General features: G+C 38.7%; 1 protein-coding gene across 2 annotated transcripts in view; it reads right to left on the reverse strand.

Moving 5' to 3' along the window:
- The window catches only part of cdyl2 (chromodomain Y like 2), a 30,945-nt gene extending 11,035 nt beyond the window's left edge, over positions 1 to 19,910 (reverse strand). Inside the window, exons 1-3 of one of the 2 annotated variants that reach the window (XM_022740544.1) lie at positions 19,439 to 19,512; positions 19,239 to 19,330; positions 4,540 to 5,146 (exon numbers count right to left, since the gene is read on the reverse strand). In XM_022740544.1, the coding sequence (XP_022596265.1) occupies positions 4,540 to 5,146; positions 19,239 to 19,250 (619 nt within the window). In that variant the 5' untranslated portion in view covers positions 19,251 to 19,330; positions 19,439 to 19,512. Of the gene's footprint in view, positions 1 to 4,539; positions 5,147 to 19,238; positions 19,331 to 19,438; positions 19,513 to 19,590 lie in introns of those variants that run through there. The other variant, XM_022740535.1, reaches the window with a different exon arrangement.
- Positions 19,911 to 24,096: the final 4,186 nt, after the last annotated feature.

Raw genomic sequence — 24,096 nt, forward strand, 5'->3', positions numbered from 1 at the left:
TTAATAAACCTAAAATCCCCCATAATTTACAGGACCTTTGATATATGTACATGGACATTGTACATAGACTGTTGTTGGTAGGACTGTTACTCTTGTTGAAATCTTCACAGCATTTTCTCCTCCTTCGTATTTGTTAGCTACTTACAAGGCTTTTGTCTGGACAATTAGAGCTGGAAATCATGTAAGCAAGATCCAATGGATTTGAACTTTTCTTGATTGTATTAATATTCAAAGCTTGAAAACACAAATAAAGTTGAATTTTCTGCCAACTAAAGTTTCAGATGTGGAAATTATGCAACATCATTTTCAGGCATTTTCACAAAAATGTCAGTGAAAATGTCTAGTCGACCAACATTAATCCAACAAATTCACATCCTGATAAAAATACTTCTGTGAGAGCTGAGTAACACAGTCACAGTTGTGCACTTTCATCAGCTGAATGGATGATACAAAAAGGAACTATGAGTTAAACAATGTATGAGTCCATTATCTAAGATCCAGGTAGGAAACACTGGTAGGAAACACTAACCCACAAGTAAGCCATTTATCATTCAGGAAAACAGGCAATGAGAGCCTCAGTCTGTGATTTCTAAATGATTTATATAGTGAAGAGGTAGACCCAGCCAGTGTTTGAAAAAAAAAAAAAAAAGACACTTGACCTTTGAGTCACCAGTGCAAACATAAATAGAGTTGGTGTTATATTTTAATCTAATTTAGCATTCTTTGCTGAAGATACAAGAATCCCTCTAAGCTTTCTCAAACCCGGACGCACCACACAACAATTCAAATCATATATTTAAGCTTAATAAATTGGGGTTAGTTCTTCTAACAAACATAATTATCTGGAGTTGGAATCTGAATTAACAGTGATTCAAATTAAGAGACTGTTTCATTTATATTCTACAGAACAGGTAAACAGGTCTACTACTGGTCCAGATTGCTGCCAGTAGCTAGCTAACTGTGATGGAATCCAGTATCTTAAACACTGTGGTACAGTTAAGAAGATTTATGATATCCTGTCTTCTCATAGTTTCTTTCATGCTGTGACAGGTTTTAATTTGTTAATATGCTTGAAAAAGAAGTGCCTGAGGAGTTGGTAAAGACCGTAAGGCTCAATATTTTTTTTGATAGGGCACCTCTTTTTCTGAGGTGAAACAGAAACTGGATGGGAATGCTTAAAGAGGCGGGCGGCATGGTCACAGGCTCTGAGTTCGAACCTGTTGGTCAGCTGGGGTTTTTCTTTCTGAGTGGAGTTTGCATGTTCTCCTCCCTCCGACAATCCAAAGATATACAAGTTAGGTTAATTGGCAACTCTAAATTGCCCATAGGTTTAAATGTGAGCATGAATGGTTGTTTGTCTCTATATGACAGCCCTGTGATAGACTGGCTACCTGTCCAGGGTGTACCCCACCTTCCCCCAATGTCAGCTGAAATTGGCTCAAGCCCCCCACAACCCTAAAAGGATAAGCAGTATGGCGAATGAATGCATGAATGTTTAAACAAGGATCTCATAATCAAAATTGCACAAAGTAAATAAAGTAAATTTGGCACCATCTTAGTGCAAGCAAATATTCACAATCATCTATTGTAGATCTGTTTTTGTTCACATGACATGACATGACATGACATGACATGACATGACATGACTGTGTGTGTGTGTGCGCATGTTGTGCTGTCATTTGACAATCCCAATGACACCCTCTGCCACTATAGTGGGTTAATGGGTGGAGCTGAGGGTGCTGAATGATGTGAGCAGAGTAGTCATTCAAGGATTAGGAGATTAGGAGCCTAGGAGCCATAATAGCTGCCAGACCGACAGCCGTCAGGTTAGGCTGATAGCCCTCATGCTTTCACATAGATAAACTCTCGATACAATCACTAATTAAGTTGTGGTGTTTTGAAATGAGTGAGTTTTTGTGGGATTGTTCTATTTTGAAGTTCACATTGTTGTGTGCCTAGAATTGGCAACATAATGGCCAAATGTACACCATCGCCCTAATTTCAACCATCAGTTGCACCATAAATACAATTAATAACATGGTTGGAATTATGGGAATTGGGCAATAACTGATAGTCAGCCAGACCACAACAAGCACATAATGTACACGTTCTGTATATTCTAGAGCATCTGTACATAACAGCAAAAGCTTCTGACACCCACCACAGAGGATCAAAGATTCCCTGAACAGGCATTATGGACAGGAAGAATAGACAAATTCCATATTGAATCTACTGGCAATACCATACTGCTCTTATTCAAATTTGGAAAAAAAAAAACCAAACCATTCTGATCTAGACTTTCTGCTAAATAAGTCGAGATGACTTTTTGAAAAACATATGTAATGATTAACTATAGTGGTGCAGGCCCTGGACTGTGACCCAGGAGTGAAATTCAAAGGTGTTATCAGCTGTTCCTGTAGTAAAGGACCATAGTAGGAGCTTTATGAGCTTTGTGTCAGCAGAAGCCTCTATAGTATTAAAGAGTGCCTGCTCTCTGTAAGCAATGCAGTCTATCATATAACAGGAAATACTCAAAAATAAAATTAAAAAATTAAAATTACATTTAAAATATGATGAAAAAACTATCACAAAAGGTTTAACAAAAATATTGCATTAAGTAACAAACAAATTAAGATGATTAGAAATATTATTTTAATACTTGGATGAAAATCCTTTGCAGTCAGACTAGCCTACCTGAAGTTTGGAACCCATGGACATCACTAAATAATGGAGTTTCCCCCATTGAGATGCTTTGCCAGGCTTTTACTGCAGCCACGTTCAGTAGCTGCTGGTTTGCGGATCTTTCTGCCTTCAGATTTTATCTTGAGTAAGTGAAAAGCATGCTCAGTGGGGTTGAAGACAGTGACTGGCTTGGCCACTAAGAATATTTTATTTATTTGCATTCAGAAGCCCTTGGGTTGCTTTCGGAGTATGTTTTGGGTCATTGTCCATCTGTACTGTGAAGCACTGTCCCATCAGTTTCGCAGCATTTGGCTTAATTGGAGCTGATAGTTTAGCCCAATAAACTTCAGAATTCATCCTGCTTCTTCTATCTGCAGTCATATCATCCCCAGTGACCCATTCCCATTGCCAGCCATGCATGCCCATGCCATAACATTGCCCCCACGATGTTTGCCCAATGATGTGGTACGCTTTCCTTTTCTTCTCCATACTCTTCTCTTCCCATCATTTGGGTACAAGTTAATTTTGGTTTCATCTGTCCAAGGAATCTTGCTCCAGAACTGGGCAGGTGGTTTTAGACATTTTCTGGCAAAATCTAATCTGGCCTTTCTGTTCTTGAGTGTCACCAGTGATTTGCATCTTGTGCTAAACCCAATATATTGACATTCGTGAAAGCGTCCCTTGATTGTAGACTTTGACCATGATGCACCAACCTCCTCAACCTGACCTAGCTAGATTATGTGAAAGGGTTTTTCTTCACCAGGGAAAGATTTCTGCGATCATCCACTTTCATTGTCTTCTGTGGTGGTGGTCCAGGCCTTTTTGTGTTGCTGAGCTCACCAGTGCAGTCCTTTTGAAGAATTTACCAAATTGTTGATTTGGCCACTCCTAACATTTCTGCTATCTTTCTGATAGGTTTGTATTGTTTTTACAGCTACCCAATGCAAATTCAACACTTGGAATCAGCTCCGGACCTTTCATCTGCTTAATTCATCATGAAATTAATGAGGGAACAGGCCACACCTAGCCATGAAACTGGTTGCTAGTCAACTGTTTTGAGTCTGAAAATAGAAGGATTATTTAAAAAAAAAAAAAAAAGAGACTAATTCCTAAACAGTTAATGCAAGGTTTTTGTAAAACCCCTTGAACTGAAGCTGAAATTCTACACTTCAATCAGATTTTGATGGCTCTGGTTCAAATCCACTGCAGTGGTGTACAGAGGCCAAATTACAAAACAAATTACTTCATGAGCAAAAAAAAAAACTCCAAAAAAAACAACATTGTTCAATTCAGTACAGTCCTGGATTTTGCTGCTACACCTTTACTTGGTCAGGTATGACCAGCAGCTAATGGTGGCTTATGGTCGATAGATATTCCTGTGTTACTGACATTACCGAGTCTTTTTGCTGACTTTATGACTCTTTTCTATTTGTACTACTATTGCATGCCATTTTACCATTTACTATTTCCTTTAAGTGTCACTTATGGCCACAGTGACCACAGTTCAGCAAAAGTCTCAGTGTCATTTTAACTCGTGATGGTCTCTTATGGAAGTTGGTGTTCATTAAACTCAGCTAAAAATACAATGATTTTCTAAATCATCCTCATCTAAACTTATGGAGTAAACATAAAATACTGCTGAGTAAGGTTTTCTTATTATTACAAATGTGAATGGGATTTTGAATGAGGTTCTCTTACTTCTGGAACAAAACCCCGGAGATTGGGTTTCACTTTGGATCTCTATATTGTTATCAGATTTCTTTTTTAATATACACATTAAGCTTTTACTATCTGCCTCAAAAATCAAGCATCAGCTTAGCTCTATTTTTCATTTCATTCAATATCTTAAGATCTTACCTAGTTCAGTGGTGTACTGCTGTCCACTGGTATCCATGTCTCCCAGTTCTCCGTCCACTTTGTCCGAGGGCAGTCTATGTGGTCTTGCTGCTGATCTGTACACGAGAGGCTCCATCTCTCCATTTTGGAGTCCATTATGAGGAACCCTTACTGGAGGAACAAAGTGAGGCCCCCCTGGTGGAGGAGCTTTGTATGTCACGGGTTTGCTCATTCTGTCCCCTAAAGTATGTTTCCCAGGGCCTACACCCACCTTCCTCTGCTTCTGGGTGGGTCCTGACCCTCCACTTCCAACCCCTAGAACAGCTCCTACTCTAACCCCCACAGCTGGGCCACAAGTCCTTTTCTTTTTTCGTGCCTCGGACCTAGCTCTGGAGTTTTCTGAAGCAGATGGGTGGCCGGTGAGGAGCGACTCCCCACGATTCTTTGCAGCTTTGGGCCGTTTGTGTGAGTGCAGTCTCAAGCTGTTGAACTGGTCAATGAATTCCTCGCAGTGCAGTAGGTGATGCTCTGGCTCCCATGTGTCCTCCTTACTTCCATAACCTTTCCACCTAATCAGGTATTCCCACTTACCCTTCTTGTTCCGCCTCTTGTCGACGATCCGCTCCACCTGAGGACAGCACACACAGTGACATTAGACAAAAGAAATTCTGGCATATAGATTCACAAGTTTTTCCTGCTCCAAAAAAAAAGGAATATGTTTTTAGAAATGAAGAACAACAAACCCATCAGCAAAAAAACAAAAAAAGAAAATGAAAAATCTTTATCTAAAAAGCCGGTAGAGGTTTTATGAATGAAAATGTCTGCTGCAGTGTGTCTTTATATGATATGATATGATATGATATGATATGATATGATATGATATGATATGATATGATATGATATGATATGATATGATATGATATGATATGATATGATATGATATGATATGATATGATATGATATGATATGATATGATATGATATGATATGATATGATATGATATGATATGATATGATATGATATGATATGATATGATATGATATGATATGATATGATATGATATGATATGATATGATATGATATGATATGATATGATATGATATGATATGATATGATATGATATGATATGATATGATATGATATGATATGATATGATATGATATGATATGATATGATAGTAAGCATGTTTGTTTCCTTTGGATATTTTTGGTAGCATAGAATTTTCTTGTCAGATTTTATGACGCAATTACAAAACTAAAACAATCACCTCAGCTTTTACCAAACAGGTCAAAGCTAGGAATGTTGTCAGTCTGGCAGATGATAAAACTAACAGACAGCTGAGAACTGTTTACCTACTTATAATCTATTCATTATCTGCATGAAGGTAGGAGTTTGCCTCAGGTAAATGTTATCAAACTGCCTCCTAAAATGTGTCGCCTGTGTGTCCTGTTTAATACTAATACAAGGTACAGGCTCTGGAGGATGGAGCCCCTTTGCAGGTATACTTCATGGCCTAGCACCATACATGGTTACATTCTGGATCTGGCAGCCAAAGCACTGAAATTTGCAGTTGGTATTCATGATCTTTAGAGTATAGATCCTCATGTTTTTCATGTATTGTGAACCTTCAGGCCAAATACTCCAAATTTATAGGCCTACACAAGAAAATCTAAACCTAACCCACAGATTTGCTTTAAATTGACTGAGCACATTCATGTTTCCCAGAGGATGAATCCACCTACTTTAAATATACTGTACATACAAATTTTTTGTAGAATTATGTCAAATCTTACAGAAAAGGTACATTTTGTAACTTAAGATAAGGACTTAATACCCTTGAGGAGAAAGATTAAAGACCAGAGTGGAGCTGAGATGTGCTGCAGGCTGCAGTGATGAAGAAACTTCAGTCATCAGAATTTCGAGGTCAAACCAACACTTGAAAAACATTGAATAAACCATTTTCTAATTATATATGGCCAACAGAGATCACAAAGTACCAGTTAATCTAACTATTTGACACAACTGCTTAATTATGAACAGTGATTGTATAACACCAGAGTAAAAAGTGACATTGGTCAGACACCAAACAAATACATACATACTATATGTTGTCATACTCAGGATTGTTTTTATCTTTCTCTGTGAGCATATATGAAATTACTTTGATTCACAAAAATTATGCGCTATATAAACAAGTATATGTTTTAGTGTAAAAAGTAAGGTATTGCTGTTGCATAAACAATAGGGCAGTGACATACTCCACACGTACTTCATACAATGTGTATGTGACAAGACAAATATCTTGACTGACCAAGCTAAAGTGCCTGTGAATACTGTTAATTCAACAGGTGGGCTTTTCATTAACTAGACTGGGCGGTTTCAACTCGAATAATGTATTTTCTGCTGGTCTTCAATTTCCCAGATTTGAGTGTTGTAAAAAAAAATACCTACAAATTTAACCTGAATGTTCTATTTTTTTTAGTTATTTCATTCTTCTTAAAAAAAACATACTCAAAACATATGTTAATAAATCAACATAAAAACACACACACATAAGACCTGGGACACAATCACATCAAAAACTGTCATACACACACACACACACAAACACATCACAATAAACCATTACAGTAGAATCTGTCAGCACCACCCAGTCTCAACATTTACATATAAACACCTGCACCACTGTCATCACATCTGAGACACATGTAACATACAGGTTTTGGTTAGACATTTGTACACAGGAGATACATTCATGCTGACAACCATATGACTAGCGCTATAAAATTGACATCCTCAGGCATCATGCAAGGCTCCTCTGATTTTACAGCAGTCTCTTACAATAACTCCTAAGAAAAATTCTGAGCGCAGCTTTTTAGTCTTCAAGACTTAAAAGCACACAGGAAAAGACAAGAAAAACATGTTCAACAATACTCATAGGACATTCAGAAGTAGCATTGTTCTGGGCCATGAGACTTATGGAAAATGGTTGGAAGGTTTCATCTGAGGCTTTAGAGCAGCTGTGGTAATAACCGCTCATCATGTTCTCAGATGTGCTGCGCACATTAACAGGAGTAAACAACCTTTGATGGGTGAGCCGTAGGGGTGTCACAGAAATGAACAGATGATTAGGTTGCTTACAGCCCCAGACAATATCACACTCAACAGCATTGCAGAGACACACATGCAAATAAAGAAGAGAAGGAAGGGGAAAGCGTGGGGTAAACTTGTGTACAAAGACCATAGAGGTTTGGAAACACTTGATGCTTAAGTTTGAGGTGCAGAGAATGTAAATGTGGGACATCACTACCCTCCAACACAAACCATAGGGTACTCCTCTCATCACATGCAGTGTATTAATTGTGATAAACCATCAGCAGTAATGTTAGCACAATGACCAAATGGTAAGACTACATCTACATAAAACTATTATTTTGAAAAAGCTATTTTCTTGCGAAACGACTTACGTCTGAATGAGTATTCACAGGTCACTTTTTAAGAAACACATGAACAATTGAAAACAGTCAAATCTGTTCTTCTTCATCCTCTTCCCATTTGGAAAACAACAAAACTGCACATCACAGCCAACATCTGGTAGGTGGGTAAGACAACAAAGTTATAACAGGGGGGAACACACTATTCGAAGGGGGAACAGACTTTGACATCTGACCAGCTGAATAAATGGTTATTTTATAGATGTGACTTCATCTGACAAAATCAGAATAAATACAGGATGTGTGCTCACCTATACTGACATTTAAAAGTGAACGATCACAGAGAGGGTTAGAGGCAACTGAAAGCTGTTGTTTTAACTTTACTGCCACACAGACCATAGCCCTCACTGGGCAGCTTACATCACTGTTTTGAAAAAGGTCAGTTTTCCGCATACACGCTAAAAAAGCACCAAACCATTTTATGATTTACACACTCCAACCCAATCTCTGCTTTTGGCAGAGAAAAACGTCGTTTCAGAGTGGGCTGGGGGCTGAAATGGAGAGAAAATCTAGCTTTGTGTGGATGTACTGCCACCCACCCCATCATGCCAGAACAGCCCACCAAGTCCAGCAGATTGCATCACTCCGGTCCGTTGAAATGACAACATCCAAACTACACTAAAAAACCAACAGTACAACCAAAGCCCCTGAAAATATTCAGTCCAACGCGATGACCATCTGCATTACGTTGTTACTGATAATTTAATACACTGTGCTGTTAATGCTAATTGAAAAAAAAAATGTTACTATCAGTGCAATTTACAGCAGACCCAAGAACATTTTTATTTCCATAGCCTTTACATCAGAATGACCAGGGAAACCTCATGATGAGACAGAATTCAAATTCTCCAGTTCAAACAGATTATATAAAAAACAGATTCGATTACCCAAAACTCCCCAATGTAAAAGTGCATTACATCTTGCGTTGATACATTCGGGTTAAACTTCATCATGATCAACTGTACATATTCTACTCGTGTCCACACACAGTTTTACAATGCAATAGAATATTTATGCTTTACAAATTTTGGTTGATAACACTTTCGGTTTCCGTTCTAAATAAAAGTTTTAGATGACTGGGTTAAACAGGGGACTTACTTAAAACCTGTTTGGTTAGGTGCAGTGTGAAATGGATCATTCATAGTGCTGAACCCACAGTTCTTTTTGTTATGTTTTGTTTTGTTTTGTTCTGTGTTTGTTGTTTTGCAGCCAGTGACTTTACTGTTTTGGTTCAGTGTCACCACTCTCAGAGTTGTTTTTAGCCATGACACGCATCTGTTTTCTATTAAACCACCTGCTAAGCTACATGTCCAGTACCAAGTGACAGACAGACAAAGTCTGCAACTAGCAGGTAAATATAAGGGAGTATTTATAGGCTTAAGAGCCAGATATTTCCCCCAGGAGTCATTAAATACAAAAAAATGAGATTAAGGAGAGTGAGTATGAACATATATTTGCCAGGCGGTCAGAAACATGACTCCAATTGAATGCTAATGTTGCTCAGTGTCTGCTGGATGTGTGTATAAACAACTGTTTTCTAAAGCCGTAAGAACTTTATGGGATGATAATATGTTAATGTTGTGTTTAAAACCTGTTGAGCAGCCAAAAATATCAATAAATGAGTTGTACCTGACCAATAAATTCATTTTAGGGCACTTTTTATACTGAAATATCCAGTGCCCATTTCTCTGATGATCAAAGCTTCTCCTCTCTGCAGCAAGGTCCAAGATCCCCATCATCTCTGCCTCATAATCATCTCTTATGAAGGAAATCATTTGGACAGAAATTTGCATGTCGTCATTAAAGTAAAACTGGACCACCTAATCAATGATTACTGCTTTAGTTTTGGCTTAACACTAGAACCGCCAAGACGGTCTGACAGACCGTTTGAGTTTTGATTATGTAAATAACTTTGTTTAAATAAAAACTACAGGTCTCTCAGTCCATGACTTTTCCTAAATATATGTTTTTGATGTTTTCTGAAGTCTAGAAGGTATTTAAATAAAAAACACAAGAATTCTGAGCATTTACTCCTCTGACTGCCAAAGCAATCATATCGACCACTGTCATACAGCTCAGTCCAGCCAGCTGTGGCCAGCTGTGGCCAGCTGTGGCCATAGAAATTAACAATGTTTCCATTTCGCAGTTTTCATGCGTCTATTTTTTTTTTCACTGTTTCTTTTAACATTAGGCGTACATTTTTATATGCAGATCTGGAAAGAGAGCAAGAGGGAGAGCGAGAGCAAACGAGAGAGAGAAATTGAGAGACGTCGCCACACACCAGATTTAGCCTACCAGCAAAAACTGAAAAGAAACTGAAAGAAATGGAGAGAGTAAAAATAAGAGCAATATACGATGTTCAAGAGGCTTCGGCACTTTCTCAGGACCTGAGCAAGGGGGAGTCTGATGAGTTATGAGGAACGTCACTGTCGGCTGGCACATCTGTCAGCATGTCCGTTCCAGATGCAGCCACTTTGCAAACTCTATTTTGTGAGTACAGACTAGATCTTGATTTTGTAAATAGTCGGCCTTTAGGCTACAAACAGTAAGCAACATCTAAAATCCCCATCATGTATAATAATAATGAATTATAATGCAGCCTGATAAATCTCAATTGTGCTGCCAGCTGCAGTCCAGTCCAGTACACACGCCACACCGGTCTCTGTGAGAGCTCGTAGGCTACATAAGCTCCAGGTGGAACGATTGTAAAAAATCTCTGGCTGCTGATAATAAACAATAACAAAAAATAACAATCTAATAAATCTCTGAGCGAACAGCGACAGCAGCTCTGGACATGAGAGCGCACACACAGTCTCCACATGCAGGTGTGTGCCATAGGGGCGTCAGGCGATGCCGTGTGGTCACTATTAATCAATCATTCTCTAATGTAATGTACCCCCACCCTCACCCCCTGACCCCTGACATTATATGAAGAAGGAGAAGTACTAACACTAATTTTTTTCCACTTCAAGGACTGCTTGTGAACCCAAACAATGTAAATACATATGACTTGGAGACCGTTGTCGCAGCTTTAGGGGGTGCTAGAATGCTAGTGTGGTCCTAGTGTTAACAAGGGCACTTCCAGGGCACAATCTGCTGGACTTAGCCCATAGGTGTAGGACACAGTGATGGATAAGGTGAAGGATCATGGTGCATTATGAATCATGATAACTTGTTTCTATAATATTAAATCTCCATATGCAGCATCAATGCAACATCCAGTAGGTCACAAACAAAGCCCTTCAAGAATCATCTCCTGTGAACACATTCTCTGTTGTGTAGTCACACAGTTAATAATGTGTGTAGTACATCCGCACTACTGTATTGGCAGGCCTCAACACATACCACTGCTATAGACTGAAACTGTGTCCTATAATATTTACAGGTTGTCACATTAATACTATAAGCTAGTGCAGAAAGAACAGTGTAACTAGTCCTGTTTGGTGAACAATTGTTGCTCTAGTAACAGACAACAAAATGGACATAGAAAAAGGAAGTAACTTGATACTAAGATGTAATAAACGGCAACACAAACCCAAGTTGGAGATGCAATTCTTTCAGGAAAATCCACTCATATAATTTTGCCACTGCCTGTGCTATTTCCTCTTATGCACAGTATGTTGAATTGTCCTTGCAATAATGACTATACAAAGCTCAATCCTGTTTTTGTTAAAGGAAAAATGTGTAGTTGCATTGTTTGTTGCCTCTCTATTTATCTGGGTTAATTTTCCTAATTGAAATGATGTCATAAGAATGCCCATCACTATAACCTCTGCTAACTGGGCAACGTGGGTTTATAGTTACACAGCATACCTGCTGCAGTCAATGTGCAGCTACTCAAAAATTTAACTACACATCAGAGCTAAGGCGGCTACCACATGCAAGATCTGAGATTGGTCAACTTGGGCTGCTTGTGTTTTCTCCTGCCAGTAGAGACTGATCATGGTTAGTGCAAAATTAAGGATGTTGAAGAAAGACTCAGTGGTCTTCTCCTACTCAGTAACACACATCTAGCAGAGACATTCCCACTGAAAACCTTAAATTCATATTGATCACTGCTATGACAGTGATTGAAACAACTTAAGGCATGATATGGCATGATCACATATGACTCATGCATGTCTATGGATACACCCAAACCTACACCATAGGTATCTACTGTGGGACTCCCATGAACCCCTTGTGTCTACTATAAATCCGGCTTTAGGTAAAACGAATCGAGGTATTCAATATTTTCTGGTTGGTCATATGAAGGTACACAAGCATGAAAATTCACAAGATCAAGCATGTGCATCCCTTCGCAGGATGTGCATTTGTGAATACTCACTTAAATGGGAATTGGACCTGACCTCGCCAACTGTTTGTTGAGTCAGAAATGGAGGATAGTTGAAAAGTTTCAACAGAGAGTTCAACGCATCTGTGGTAATAACTGCTCATGGTGCTCTCCGATGTCCTGAACACATTAACACGAGTAAACAGCCCTTGATGGGTGAGCTGTATAAGAGTCACTGAAATTAAGAGATTTGAAGGCTAACAGTCCCTGACAATGTCACACTTAACCACAGCATAGCAGAGACACAAACACAGAGAAGGAGAAGGTGAGCGGAGGAGGTAGATAGAACGGCCAAGTTGTATACACAGACCAGAGAGGTTTAGTAACACTTAGAGCTTAAGCATGAGCTGGAAGAGTGGAGGTGGGCATATCCTCCCTCAACTGCCAAATTCCTTTTCAGCATCCTGCAACCCAAAACATAGTGAGAAGAGCAAAGAAAGTCTCTCTGGGATGTCAAGACAGGTGAGTATAATGTACTCCCTGACATCACTTTTGGGTGTGGTTACACGTGCAAAAGAGAGCACACCCATGTAGTCATGCAGAGTCTAGATTATTATTTCTTTTCTGAGGTTAGTGATCACATAGAAATCCAGCCTCTGAACTATGCCTGTGAGCTGCCCTTGTCTGCCTTGGGGGGGAAGGAGCAAGAGCTGACTGTGTAATGAGCTGCTGTCTTAGTTTATCACAAGTTGAATATGTGGCCACAAACCCAATGTAAACTACATTGCACATTTTTTGGGGAATGTTGTTAGTGCTGCAGGTGTTAAGGCATAAAAGAAATAGTGGGGAAATTAAAATTTTGACCAATGGCACTGGGAGATAAATCAAAATGAAAAACTAATTATTATAATTCATCATGGTAATCCATCCACCAGTTGTCAAGATATTTAACTCTGAACCAACCTGCTGGTGGCACAAGAGTCACGGTCTGGGGATCAACCGGTGTTGCCAACTATTTCGGATGGAAAGTAGCTGCAGCCTGCACGTAAAGTCATTATGACAATAGATCATGTCATGCGCTAATTTCAAGTTGTTTTTTAAATTTATATAAAAAATTAAGCAAGCCAGACTTAACTGACTCTAACTAGCTTTATAATTAGCCATTATTATTCAAATTATTTTTGACATTTCTATCATTTTACCAATCTGAATTTACCTCTACTTTCAGTGTCATGAATAGAGAGGCTCTACACACTGGAATTAACTCACTATTTTTTATAACATATTAATGGTGCAGTAATGTTAAATCTGATGAGTCAGACCAACTGAAATGTTCATTTATAATCATGGAAATAATTAACAGTGTGTGGCTAATTTTTCTAATCAAAGACATCAGAGGTTTAGTTTTAATTTCCAGTTGTGGTCACAGAATCTCATGTTATTCTGAGCTGCAGTGATGAAGAAGAGAGTAAAAGCATCGACACTGTTAGAAATCCTGTCAGATTAAAGAATATTTGTTCAATTAAAATATAGCTATAATAGTTATTATATAGGGTCTATATAATAACTAATAATAATAATAATAATAATAACTAATAATATTATATAGGGTCTATATAATAACTATTATAGCTATATTTTAATTTTAAGTTTATCACGCTTTAGCGTGATAAACTCTGCATTTTTCTGTGCATTTTTAGAAGCTTTGTTTAAAAACTAGAGTGGACACATGGAAAGACTAAAACAGGAAAACAATTCAACTGATTTATATTTTATATCTACTGCTAGTTATTACTGATCACTTTATTGTAAACTCTTTTGTCCCTGTCCGGATCCTGTAGGAATGATGACTCAGTTTTTCCAGTGATTTCATTGTTCAGTAGTTTGGCTGTTGGCAGGTTTTGTTCTGATCCTCTGAAGTTAACCTGTGCCGGAGCAGGTTAGGAGTTCAGCGTAAGTTACCATGGTGATTTACCCCGGTAACAAGTGAACCTTCGCCATAGGACTGAAAACCCAGAGTTAAATCTGAACCTCAATTCCTGCTTCGTAGTACAGGCCTCTGGTGGAGCAACAGGCCCGATGTGACTTACAGAAAACAATCAAAAAAGACTGATGTATGGAGATATTCTGTATTTGACACAGATCATCAGAGACAAGTTATAAACAACCAAAAGCCGGTATGCAAATGGTGTCACAGAGCATTGCAAACGAGAACCACCTCAAATCTATCTAAGCAGCTCAAAGACACAAAGACAGTTATCCAGATATGTGCACAGAATTCAGCGTGAGTTCACAAAGGCTAAAGTAATCATGTTTAGGCTAACATAGCGATAGCTCATAATGGGTGTGTATGGGTGTGTGTGTGGGTCCCAGAGATGGGGACTCGAGTTTGTGATTTGGACTAAAGTTGCAATTAAGAAACACACATAGTGAGATTGAGACTTAACTTGAGATTAATCTGCAAAATAACCTACTTGAGACTCAAGATTTGGAACTTGTGAATTATTTTATTACCTCCACCAAGGAGTTATCTGTTCACCCATCACCCATTCACCCATGTCTGTTTGTTTATTCATCAGCACAGGATTACGCAAAAAGTACCAAATTGAGTTGCACCAAGCTTTGCATAGGAATGGGGCTTGGGCCAGGGAATAACCCACTAAAGTTTGGGTCAGATCTACATTATTTACTGTGACTTTGATTTTTTTTCTTGTTTGTTTGTTTGTTTGTTTTTTTGTGTGTTTGTGAAGTCTGGTATACTGTATGTCAGGCACAGAGTGGCTAATCAGGAGGCATGGGAAGATTCCTGATGGGCCACACTGGTTGTTGGGCTGTGAGGGCGACAGAGGGAGCGAAAGAGACAAAGAGGGAGCGAAATCGATAGCGCAGTCTCGTGGTAATCAGCCCATTGGAGCAGGCTACACAGCCCACTCTGGTTCTGTGTGGCCATCATCTCCCGCATGTCTGCCTCCCCAGCAAACTACATTTGGTTCGGTCCCAGACAGTAGCAGAACAGCAGAGTGAGTTCAGGACCACAGCTGACTGTCAGTCCAGTTTTACAGAATAGGCGACAGGCAAAATACAACAGCAATCTAGTCTGAGTTGATTTACCAGGATAATGTTGTATATTTTTGTTTTCTACTATTGCTCCTGCAGGAATCCTAATATGCTAATTAAAGTACTAAAGTACTCTGTGTGATTATCAGAGATCTACAGAATGTTATTACAGAGAAATCCAACTACTTACATTAAAATATGTCTGGTGTTGCATTAACTACTGTACCAGCCAGTCTAAATTCTAATCGAGCTGAACGCCATTCCCTCCCCTATTATAATGCGTAACTTCATAGATAAAAGAGTGATGATAATACAGTACATGCTTTGAATTCCTCAGATATGGCAATGCAGTGTTCCAAGCAGACTGGGTGGCATGCAGCAGATAATAGAACCCTCATTACAACTATTAAGAGACTTGAAACTTGACTTGGACTTGCAAAAAATGACTTGTTAGCATCTCTGGTGTGTGTGTATGTGTGTGTGTGTGTGTGTGTGTGTGTGTGTGTGTGCACTGCATGTGCAGAAGCCTCTGTTCTTCTCTGGTTGTTGCTGTGGTCTTGAGAATCAGTGAACTTCATTGGTATTGATACAAACTACCAAAATTCTGGAATCACGACATCCCTACCTGCTGTTGCCACTAAATAAAAAGTCGGTGGATCACCTAAGTCATTAGGATTAATTCTCTTGGCACTAGGGATGGGTACGACTCGAGTACTCGTTGTTGACGTCATTATTTGAGGAGCGTTTCACTTCTTGCACCTGTGCACGTGTTGTTTTTGGCTACAACAGTTCAACTCAGTTGGCGTTACATGCACCATGGCAGCCGTGACCAGGAAAAGTGATGTCTGGAAATACTTTGATAAAAAAGATGACAATAATTTGCAGTGCAAGATATGTGGCGTTAAACTTGCATATCATGTTCTCCGACAGCCAAACAGTAGGTTCGGTCGGGAAGGTCCGTGTCCGACTGGAAACACAAGCTTAACATTGGTTCCGCTTGTGTTTCCAGTCAGACACAGACTTCCATTATTTCTTTAAAACACACACATATATATATATATATATATATATACACACACACATACATATAAATATATTTAATTTATGAGTAATCAAGTACTCATTCATAAGGTAATGAGAGTATTCGAATATTGAAATTACTGAAAACGTCCATCCCTACTTGGCACCATGGATATCTGTACCAAGTTTCAGCGTGACTAAAGAAGATGCAGCTTCAAGCAGAGATTCAGAGTGTCCACATTAAACACTGAAGCAGTCCCTTATGTTGTATATCCATAATTATTTGTAACCATTATCGACAAGGACAGTGAGGAAATAGATTCAAACTTTTCATTTTTACAGTCTTTTGCAACCAACAAGATTCAGTAAACCACAGCCATTGGTCTTCAGTAAAACAAACTTTTGACAGCTATAATTCAAGCCAATAGGAGGGAAGAATTTGATGCTCAAAAGGCAGATTTGGGAGGAGATTCACAAACTGACTCCAAGTTGTTGCTTTCTCAATTACATTGTAGAACTGACACTGTTCATTCCCTTCCTAGTACATCCACTACCTCATTACATTTTACTAAGTCAGGAGACAGCTTGACCTTTATCCACAATTTTGCAAAAATGCTTCCCACAGTGCTTCTCAGGTGTTTTGATGTCATGATATCTGACCATCTTATAGACTGAATATTGAATTCAGACAGGTAATTGCAGGGCAAATATTTAATTCTTTCTGACTTTCGAACTATACCAGAAAAGTACACTGAATTTCTATACCCAACCATAGTCTCACCCTGTCTCATTCAGTCTTTGAGGTCACTGCTTGCTCATTTCAAAGCCTCTGAGCCACAGGCTACACTTCCATGACTCCCCAAAATCATATTTCCAAAATATGAAATTTCTAACAAAAGACCTCTAAATAAGGCTAATGACCAAAACTCAGCATCCACCACATATTTTAGAAAGTGATGTCAAGATGTTCCTCTTCTTTGTAAAACTTGTGAGGTTGGCCCGGTCCGTGTAAAATGAGTGAATCCCATCTGTATAAGGCTGTTTGGAGTAACATTGCTTTTTCTTTTAAAAAAAAAAAAAACATTCAAGGGTCTCATGATATAGACAGTATACAACATTTCTTGACCTCTTTTCTCAAACTTAAATCCCAAACTCTGCTATAACAGTCCTATGCATCAAATTCAACAACACTTACAGACATGAACCAACAATACTGCCTCCACTTTACTATATTATCTTACAGAACCATGAAACAAACCACTTCTACACAATATTATTAACTAGTTTATTGGTGCTGGCACTCCCGACATGTACACAGTCCTCAAAATGATTACTTGCACCCATGAACAGGAGACTCCGTTCTCCACATTTAATGTTCCATGTCTCAAAATTTTTATTTTTGGGCATTTTTAAATAAAGCTATACAGCATCATTAAAATCTAGCCACTCTCTTAATTTTGGTCACTCTGAACCGAACTGTCACCCATGCGGCTGTTGATGTGTGAGTAGGGGAGCAATCCAAAGACTCAGCTGACTGTTTATGTGCCATGATACCCGCCAAAGTACTAACTTACAAAAATAAATCAGAGTTTGTGACTAATAAATCATGATAAACCAGTGACCTGTTCAACAAAGATCAGTCAATCAGGTCGACAGGAAATTAATCAACTTCCAGTGACCACATACAGGCTGCCACATGAGGCAGATTTCACATCAAGGCCACAGCCTGCATGGAACAAGCTGCCTTCTCAACCTAGTAGTCAAGCTTAAAAACAAAAGTACAGTATTAATCACTACTACTCCACTGATGTAACACTACATTCACACAACTTGGAATTACAAGTTAGAGGCTGGCGTGAATGGTTTTTCCCACTCAGTAATTACTGAATGATTTGAATGCGTCATAAAACAATCAAGTTTTTTGCTGGAGCATACAAGGCGCATAATTAATTAAGCAGAAATATGCAGTTAAAATCCATGTTGTAATATGTTGTAAGAAAGAAAGAAAGAACCACAAACCAAAATACATGAACATGTGAACAACACAAGTGAGCACACGGGAGGTATGGGAGGTAATAGTCAAAAAAAGGACTTGTGTCATATAGTTATGTTTGAATGAGTTTCAGCAATAAAAAAGTAATAATTGTAATAGCCTACATAATGATTACAGTCAGTGGGCCTAACAATTTGTGAAAAGGCAATTACTTAGTGCTTCTCACTTATTGAATGTATTGTCTTCTAACTGATGTCCTATGCTGTTTGTCAGTGCTGTGAGGAGATAATGTTATCTACTTCAACACTCATGAGAGGTTCCCCTAGTTTCACGTTTGTCAAATGGACATCTTTGAGGGATATTTAAAACGAGTCCTTCACAAAAACAAAACAAAAAAAAAAAGAAAGAAAGAAAAACTTGTTATTTCTGACTCTGTTGGTTTGTTTGTACTTGGAAGTCATCAGACACTGAAATCTACCCCCATCTCTTTGTGTCACCACCATGAAGTGAAACATATGACACCGTGTCAGCAGTAACAAAGGCTAATGACAGTAAGTGCCTGATTCAGTAAAGCTGATGTAGGAACCAGGCTTCATGCAAATTCTGGCACCGGTTCCAGAGTGATGTTGCGCCCGAGGGCAGCGTGACCTTCCTGTCACCCATCTGGGGCAACTTTTACTCCCAACACTGTCGGAGTCATAATTTCACAAATTCACACGTGAACCACGAGAGCAGCTCATACAGACTTCTTTATACCGCTCGATAAAAATGAACTGGTGTCTCAGCTTATGTTCCAAACAGCCTGTGAAACTGCCACACCGCTGTAAAATCAAAAAAAAAAAAAGGCTGTGATGACAAAATATCTTTTGGCATGTATGCGCACCTTCAGAATCATCACTCCGTCTGTAGCTATTCACCATGTCCGTCCGCTCAGCGCTGCTGTCACTTTACCACGACTTTCAACTCGGCGACAGACTGAGGAGTTGAGCCCGCAAATTACATCTTATCTGTTTACTACAGTCGTGAAGAATTACGTCAAAGTGTATCAGAAGCGACATAAAGTATGAGCATAAATGTACCAACCTTATCTTCGCAAAGCTTGAGAAGGGTTAGTTTCGCCTGTTAAAGGGCTTAGGACACCGCTTTTTACATACGCGACGCCCTCCCCTTTACTTCCTAATTCCATTATTCGTCAATATTACAGAGCATTTTTGTTGGACATGGTTTTATCCTACCTCGTAAAGGTCTCCTGAAGCCATTCTGGGGTGCGGACTCCGGCGGCGCGGCGTTCTTGCCTGCCTTGTTGGCTTTTTTTGGACCCTACTCTCTCGGTGTTTCGCCGAAAGCCCCGATAGACGGGAATTAGCGAGCAGCCTTGTTATTCTGAGCAATCCGCAGTAGCAGATCAGCAGACAGTGTCAATCGAGCCCGGCGCTCTGCGATGGATCGTTCCACACTTAAAACAAACAACCATCGGGGCGGTGCTGTTTACCCAGACCCAAGTGGAGCACTAAAAACTAGTCCCCGGCTAAGAATGCACAGCCTTGATGGTCTGCATGCGCCCTGTTCCTCTAAGCTCTGTTGCAATCTAACTACTCAGCGGGAGATCACATCCTGGGTGTTCACACACACACACCAACTGAGATAGATCCCTTTTTAGCACCCACTCTACCTGTCCACTTTACTACCAAGGGAAAGACCAGCCCAGACCTTAATTTAGATTTGTTAGGAAACATGTAGAACAAATTCATTGGAACTATTTGTATTGAATGGTGACCCTCTGGAAGCTGATAAATTGTTGATGTGTGTTTACACACCTTCATTAACCTGCATCACCACAAAATCGCCATCACTTTCACAATATTTATATATTCATGGTTAACATTTATTAATTATTAAGCAGTGTGTTGACATGCGAAAGTACATGATGGTGATTTTCATTTTACAATCACCCTGTTGCACGTAATAAATTATGTCACCCAACAAGGACATGTGGGCAGCTCATCACCACATCAGCAGTGTTGTACTCCAAAGATAAAGCGCCATATGAGTTAGTGTGCCATCATGACTCGTGGTTATTTGTGGCTTTGAAATGATGTGGCTCAAACTGAAATGTTGAGAAGCTGTCTTGTTAATGAGTTTGGATCTCACAGGTGTAAGAAATTCATTTTTATTCACAGTAATATCTACAATAGGTGTATTTTATATATATATATCATGCACATTATAGAAAATGTAAATGTAAATGTATTTTAAAAAGATCCAGCTGTAATATGCTGAAATTGTGGAAAGCTATATAACTCTCCTTTCATTCTCTTTTTCATTTTAAACATTGACATAAGAAACCATTAGTCACTATCACTACCACTCTCTTATTTTACTGAAACAGTCTTTAAATCCCAAATTATAAGAAACTACGCAGCATAGTAAGGTATTCTGAAAAATCCCTTCAGTGTCTTGGAGCATGTGTATGAAAACTAATTCAACCTGTTTCACATTATTGATACTGCGGTCTGGGAAAAGAATCTTAGTGCAGACGAGGTGCAACTGTTCTCCAGGCCATACTAGATTTGGAGCATAACTGTTCCTGTGTGTGTGCTTTACAGTAAAAAATGTCTCACCATGCTGTTTTAATAGAAATTGATGCCACCATTGTAAAAACAAATACTGAGGAAAACTTGAGCACATAATTTTTGTTGAAAACACTGAATAGGCCTTGCTGATATCACAACAGAGGTGTAAACTGCCCCACTATTTTGCCCTTCATTTAATATTAATGTGAATTACACTCGGCTAAGAGGATTTGAAACACTGCACAGAATGACTTTTAGCATAATAACAGATTCATTTCATTTTCAAGGACATTTTCTGGACCAAAATAAGTTGTTGGAGTTACTGACCCTAAAGATATGCTGAAAATAATTTAATATCTCGAACAAGAATGTGTTGGTCTTGCTTGTTATTTATGGGAATAACAGCCCACTTTTTCTAAATAACATGCTGGAGCTTGACATGTGAAGTATTAAAGCTCATACGTGAGACAACACTAATGGATGAACATATGAAATAAGTTTTTTTTTCATTTAGGCTACCGAAATTCTGTCATATCACCTGAGTCTGTATATATAAAAACATTGTGTGAGTTGGGAATTGTGTGTATGGTAGCCTATATTCTATTATTGTTATATTTATGTTGTCTGTTTTTATATCTTTATGTTTTCTATGTTGTCCATTTCAGTTTTAGACCTTGCAAGTGAGAACTTTTGGAAAAGGGAGGGCATTTTAGTCAATCCTCAAAGAGCTGTTTGGAAGGTTTGGTTTTGGTTAAGATTAATGCAGGTTTTACGTAGGTTCAGTTTAGAGTAAAGAGAGGTGTTGGGCACTTAATTGTGATGGTTAAGGCTTGGGTTAGAGGCTAATGTATTATGTCAATCAAGGACGTTACAAAAACATGTGTCAGTGAATGCGAAAAGGTTTCCTCGGGTCCCAGGACACCATCTATTGTGACCACTGAGGCATCTGTTTCAGCGCACTTCATATGGCGCTCTCGTTATGAATCTTTCTTTGAAAGCCATTGTAGACTTTTCCTTGTGTTTTATTAAGGCGAGAAGGGAAACGTTCTTGAATGGGAGGAAAAAGGAACATTGGACTTTCCTTGATGATTAACACTGACAAAATTCAAAAACGGTTTTAAACAATTGCAAAAGGCTAGATCATGCAGCTTCAGGCAATTTGACCATTTAGAATTATATACTTCCATGGCTCCATCACAGAATACAGAGCACCTTTGCTCTGTTTTGTAAATGAAAATCAGCTTAGACTGTAGATATGAGGGAAGGACGAGGAAATGGCAAAACAGGAAGTGTTGTCTGGATAGATTTCAGTTAGCTGCAGTAGTTCAGGAGACAGTTACTTATAAACTTTCTCCATGAGGAAATCATGAAAGGAAACAACTGTTCGATAGACGCTTCCCAAGACACGTTTCACAATATAGACCAAATGCTGTATCATGATGTATGTGTTTCTGGTTGACACCTGCATCTGCTGTTGACAGCACTGTATATTTCAAATGATGCAGGTATTTGTGAGAAAAAGGGAAATGAAAAGTTTCTTTTCCTGTAGCCACATAGATGTTATTTCCTGTATCTGTCATTAGTGTTGAGCCAGTTGCTCTTTCTTGTCGTGACAGGTGGGAGTGTGACTTGTCTATCACCTGCATCATTTAATTCACAACTGACCTCTTCAGTGAAAAGGACATCGGGAATATAGCTTATAGTATCCTTAGAATATGTTCAGTAATCACAACAGAAACAAGTGACATATGAGTTACTATTAGTTTGAACTTTCTCCTTACATCGAATAGCATGATAGCTACTGATTCATTATTAAATATGTTATTAAATGAACTTTTACCTGTAATGGAGTGTCCATTCATGATACAACTGTAACATGTTGTGCTGTGATGTTGTGATCTTCTGCTCTGGTGTGTAAAAGAATATGTTTCTCATAACAAAATCTTGAATAAATGAATAAATATAAAAGGAAAAAATGTTGCATTAGGGCAGACTGGATTCACTCACAGCACTCATATACTAAATTTTTTTTTTCTAATTTCCTCCTACAAACAAGATGCAAAAATTAATGGGCTCAAATGCCAAAGCTGTCAACCACTCCGAGATGGTGTGGAGCTGTGAAGCTAAATTAGTGCTTCGACATAGGCTGCAGCTTGACATGCACTTAATTATTTACAATATATTTAGATTTTATCATTAGTAGAGAGCAAACAAAGAAAAGAGCACTTGCCTTTTATAAATTCTCAGTGAGTCAAACTTACTGCATTTGAATTATGGTCACTTAAGGGTACCCTGCAAAGTTTTTGACCACCAGGAACCCTGTGAGGCAATGTTTTTGTTGGCAGGTCCCCATTTTGTTTATATAATGTGGACATGCCCAAGGACAGGCCCTCTTGACTGAAACACTGTCGCGTTTTCTGATCTTTTGTCGTATCATTTGTATGTGCCTTCCCAAATTGTTACACATCACTATCACTATTGTAAAGGTTTGGTGGGGTTTAGCCTTGGATAGGTCGTTTGGGGTCATTTGGGTTAAAATTACTACTTAAAGTGAAGGCTAAGGTTAAGGGACCTTCATCGTAATGGCTACAATAATGAACATTTGGTTAAGGTTAGGGAACAGTCATGGTCATGGTTAAAAGAAACCAGTGTTGACTGTCAGTGGGAATCAGGAAGCAGCCAATGGTCACCTGTGGCGAAGTCCCACATTTTATTGACACACCCATCCATTCTGTCCTTCACCATATGTCAACTTTATGGCTCTATGATATCACTCGACTCCCTACTATGGCTGCTAGAGAGCTTTGTCACGTCAACAATTATTGATTTTTGGGCATTTGCTGAAACGATTATGCTGTTATTTTTCGACAATGTCAAGTTATTCCACATCTCAAAATCTCCCAAATAAGTGGCTATGATGAAGGAAATATATTCAAATGGCCTCAAGGATATACACAATGCATTTTAGTAAGAAACACCAAATGTAAACAAAACTTAATTTGTTTAAAAAGAACTTCGTGGGGCACCCTTAAATTTACCATGCTTTTGTATTTTACAGAATGTCATTAAATGTTCTGCAATTACTTGGGGTCGATTTGTGTAGTTGTTATTTAAATTGGTCTAAAAAAGCTAAATGTTATGGCAAATGTTTAGACGTGTACAGCCAAC

The sequence above is a fragment of the Seriola dumerili genome, unplaced genomic scaffold (genome assembly GCF_002260705.1).
Source record: "Seriola dumerili isolate Sdu_G_001 unplaced genomic scaffold, Sdu_1.0 BDQW01000003.1, whole genome shotgun sequence".
Lineage (NCBI taxonomy): Eukaryota > Metazoa > Chordata > Actinopteri > Carangiformes > Carangidae > Seriola > Seriola dumerili.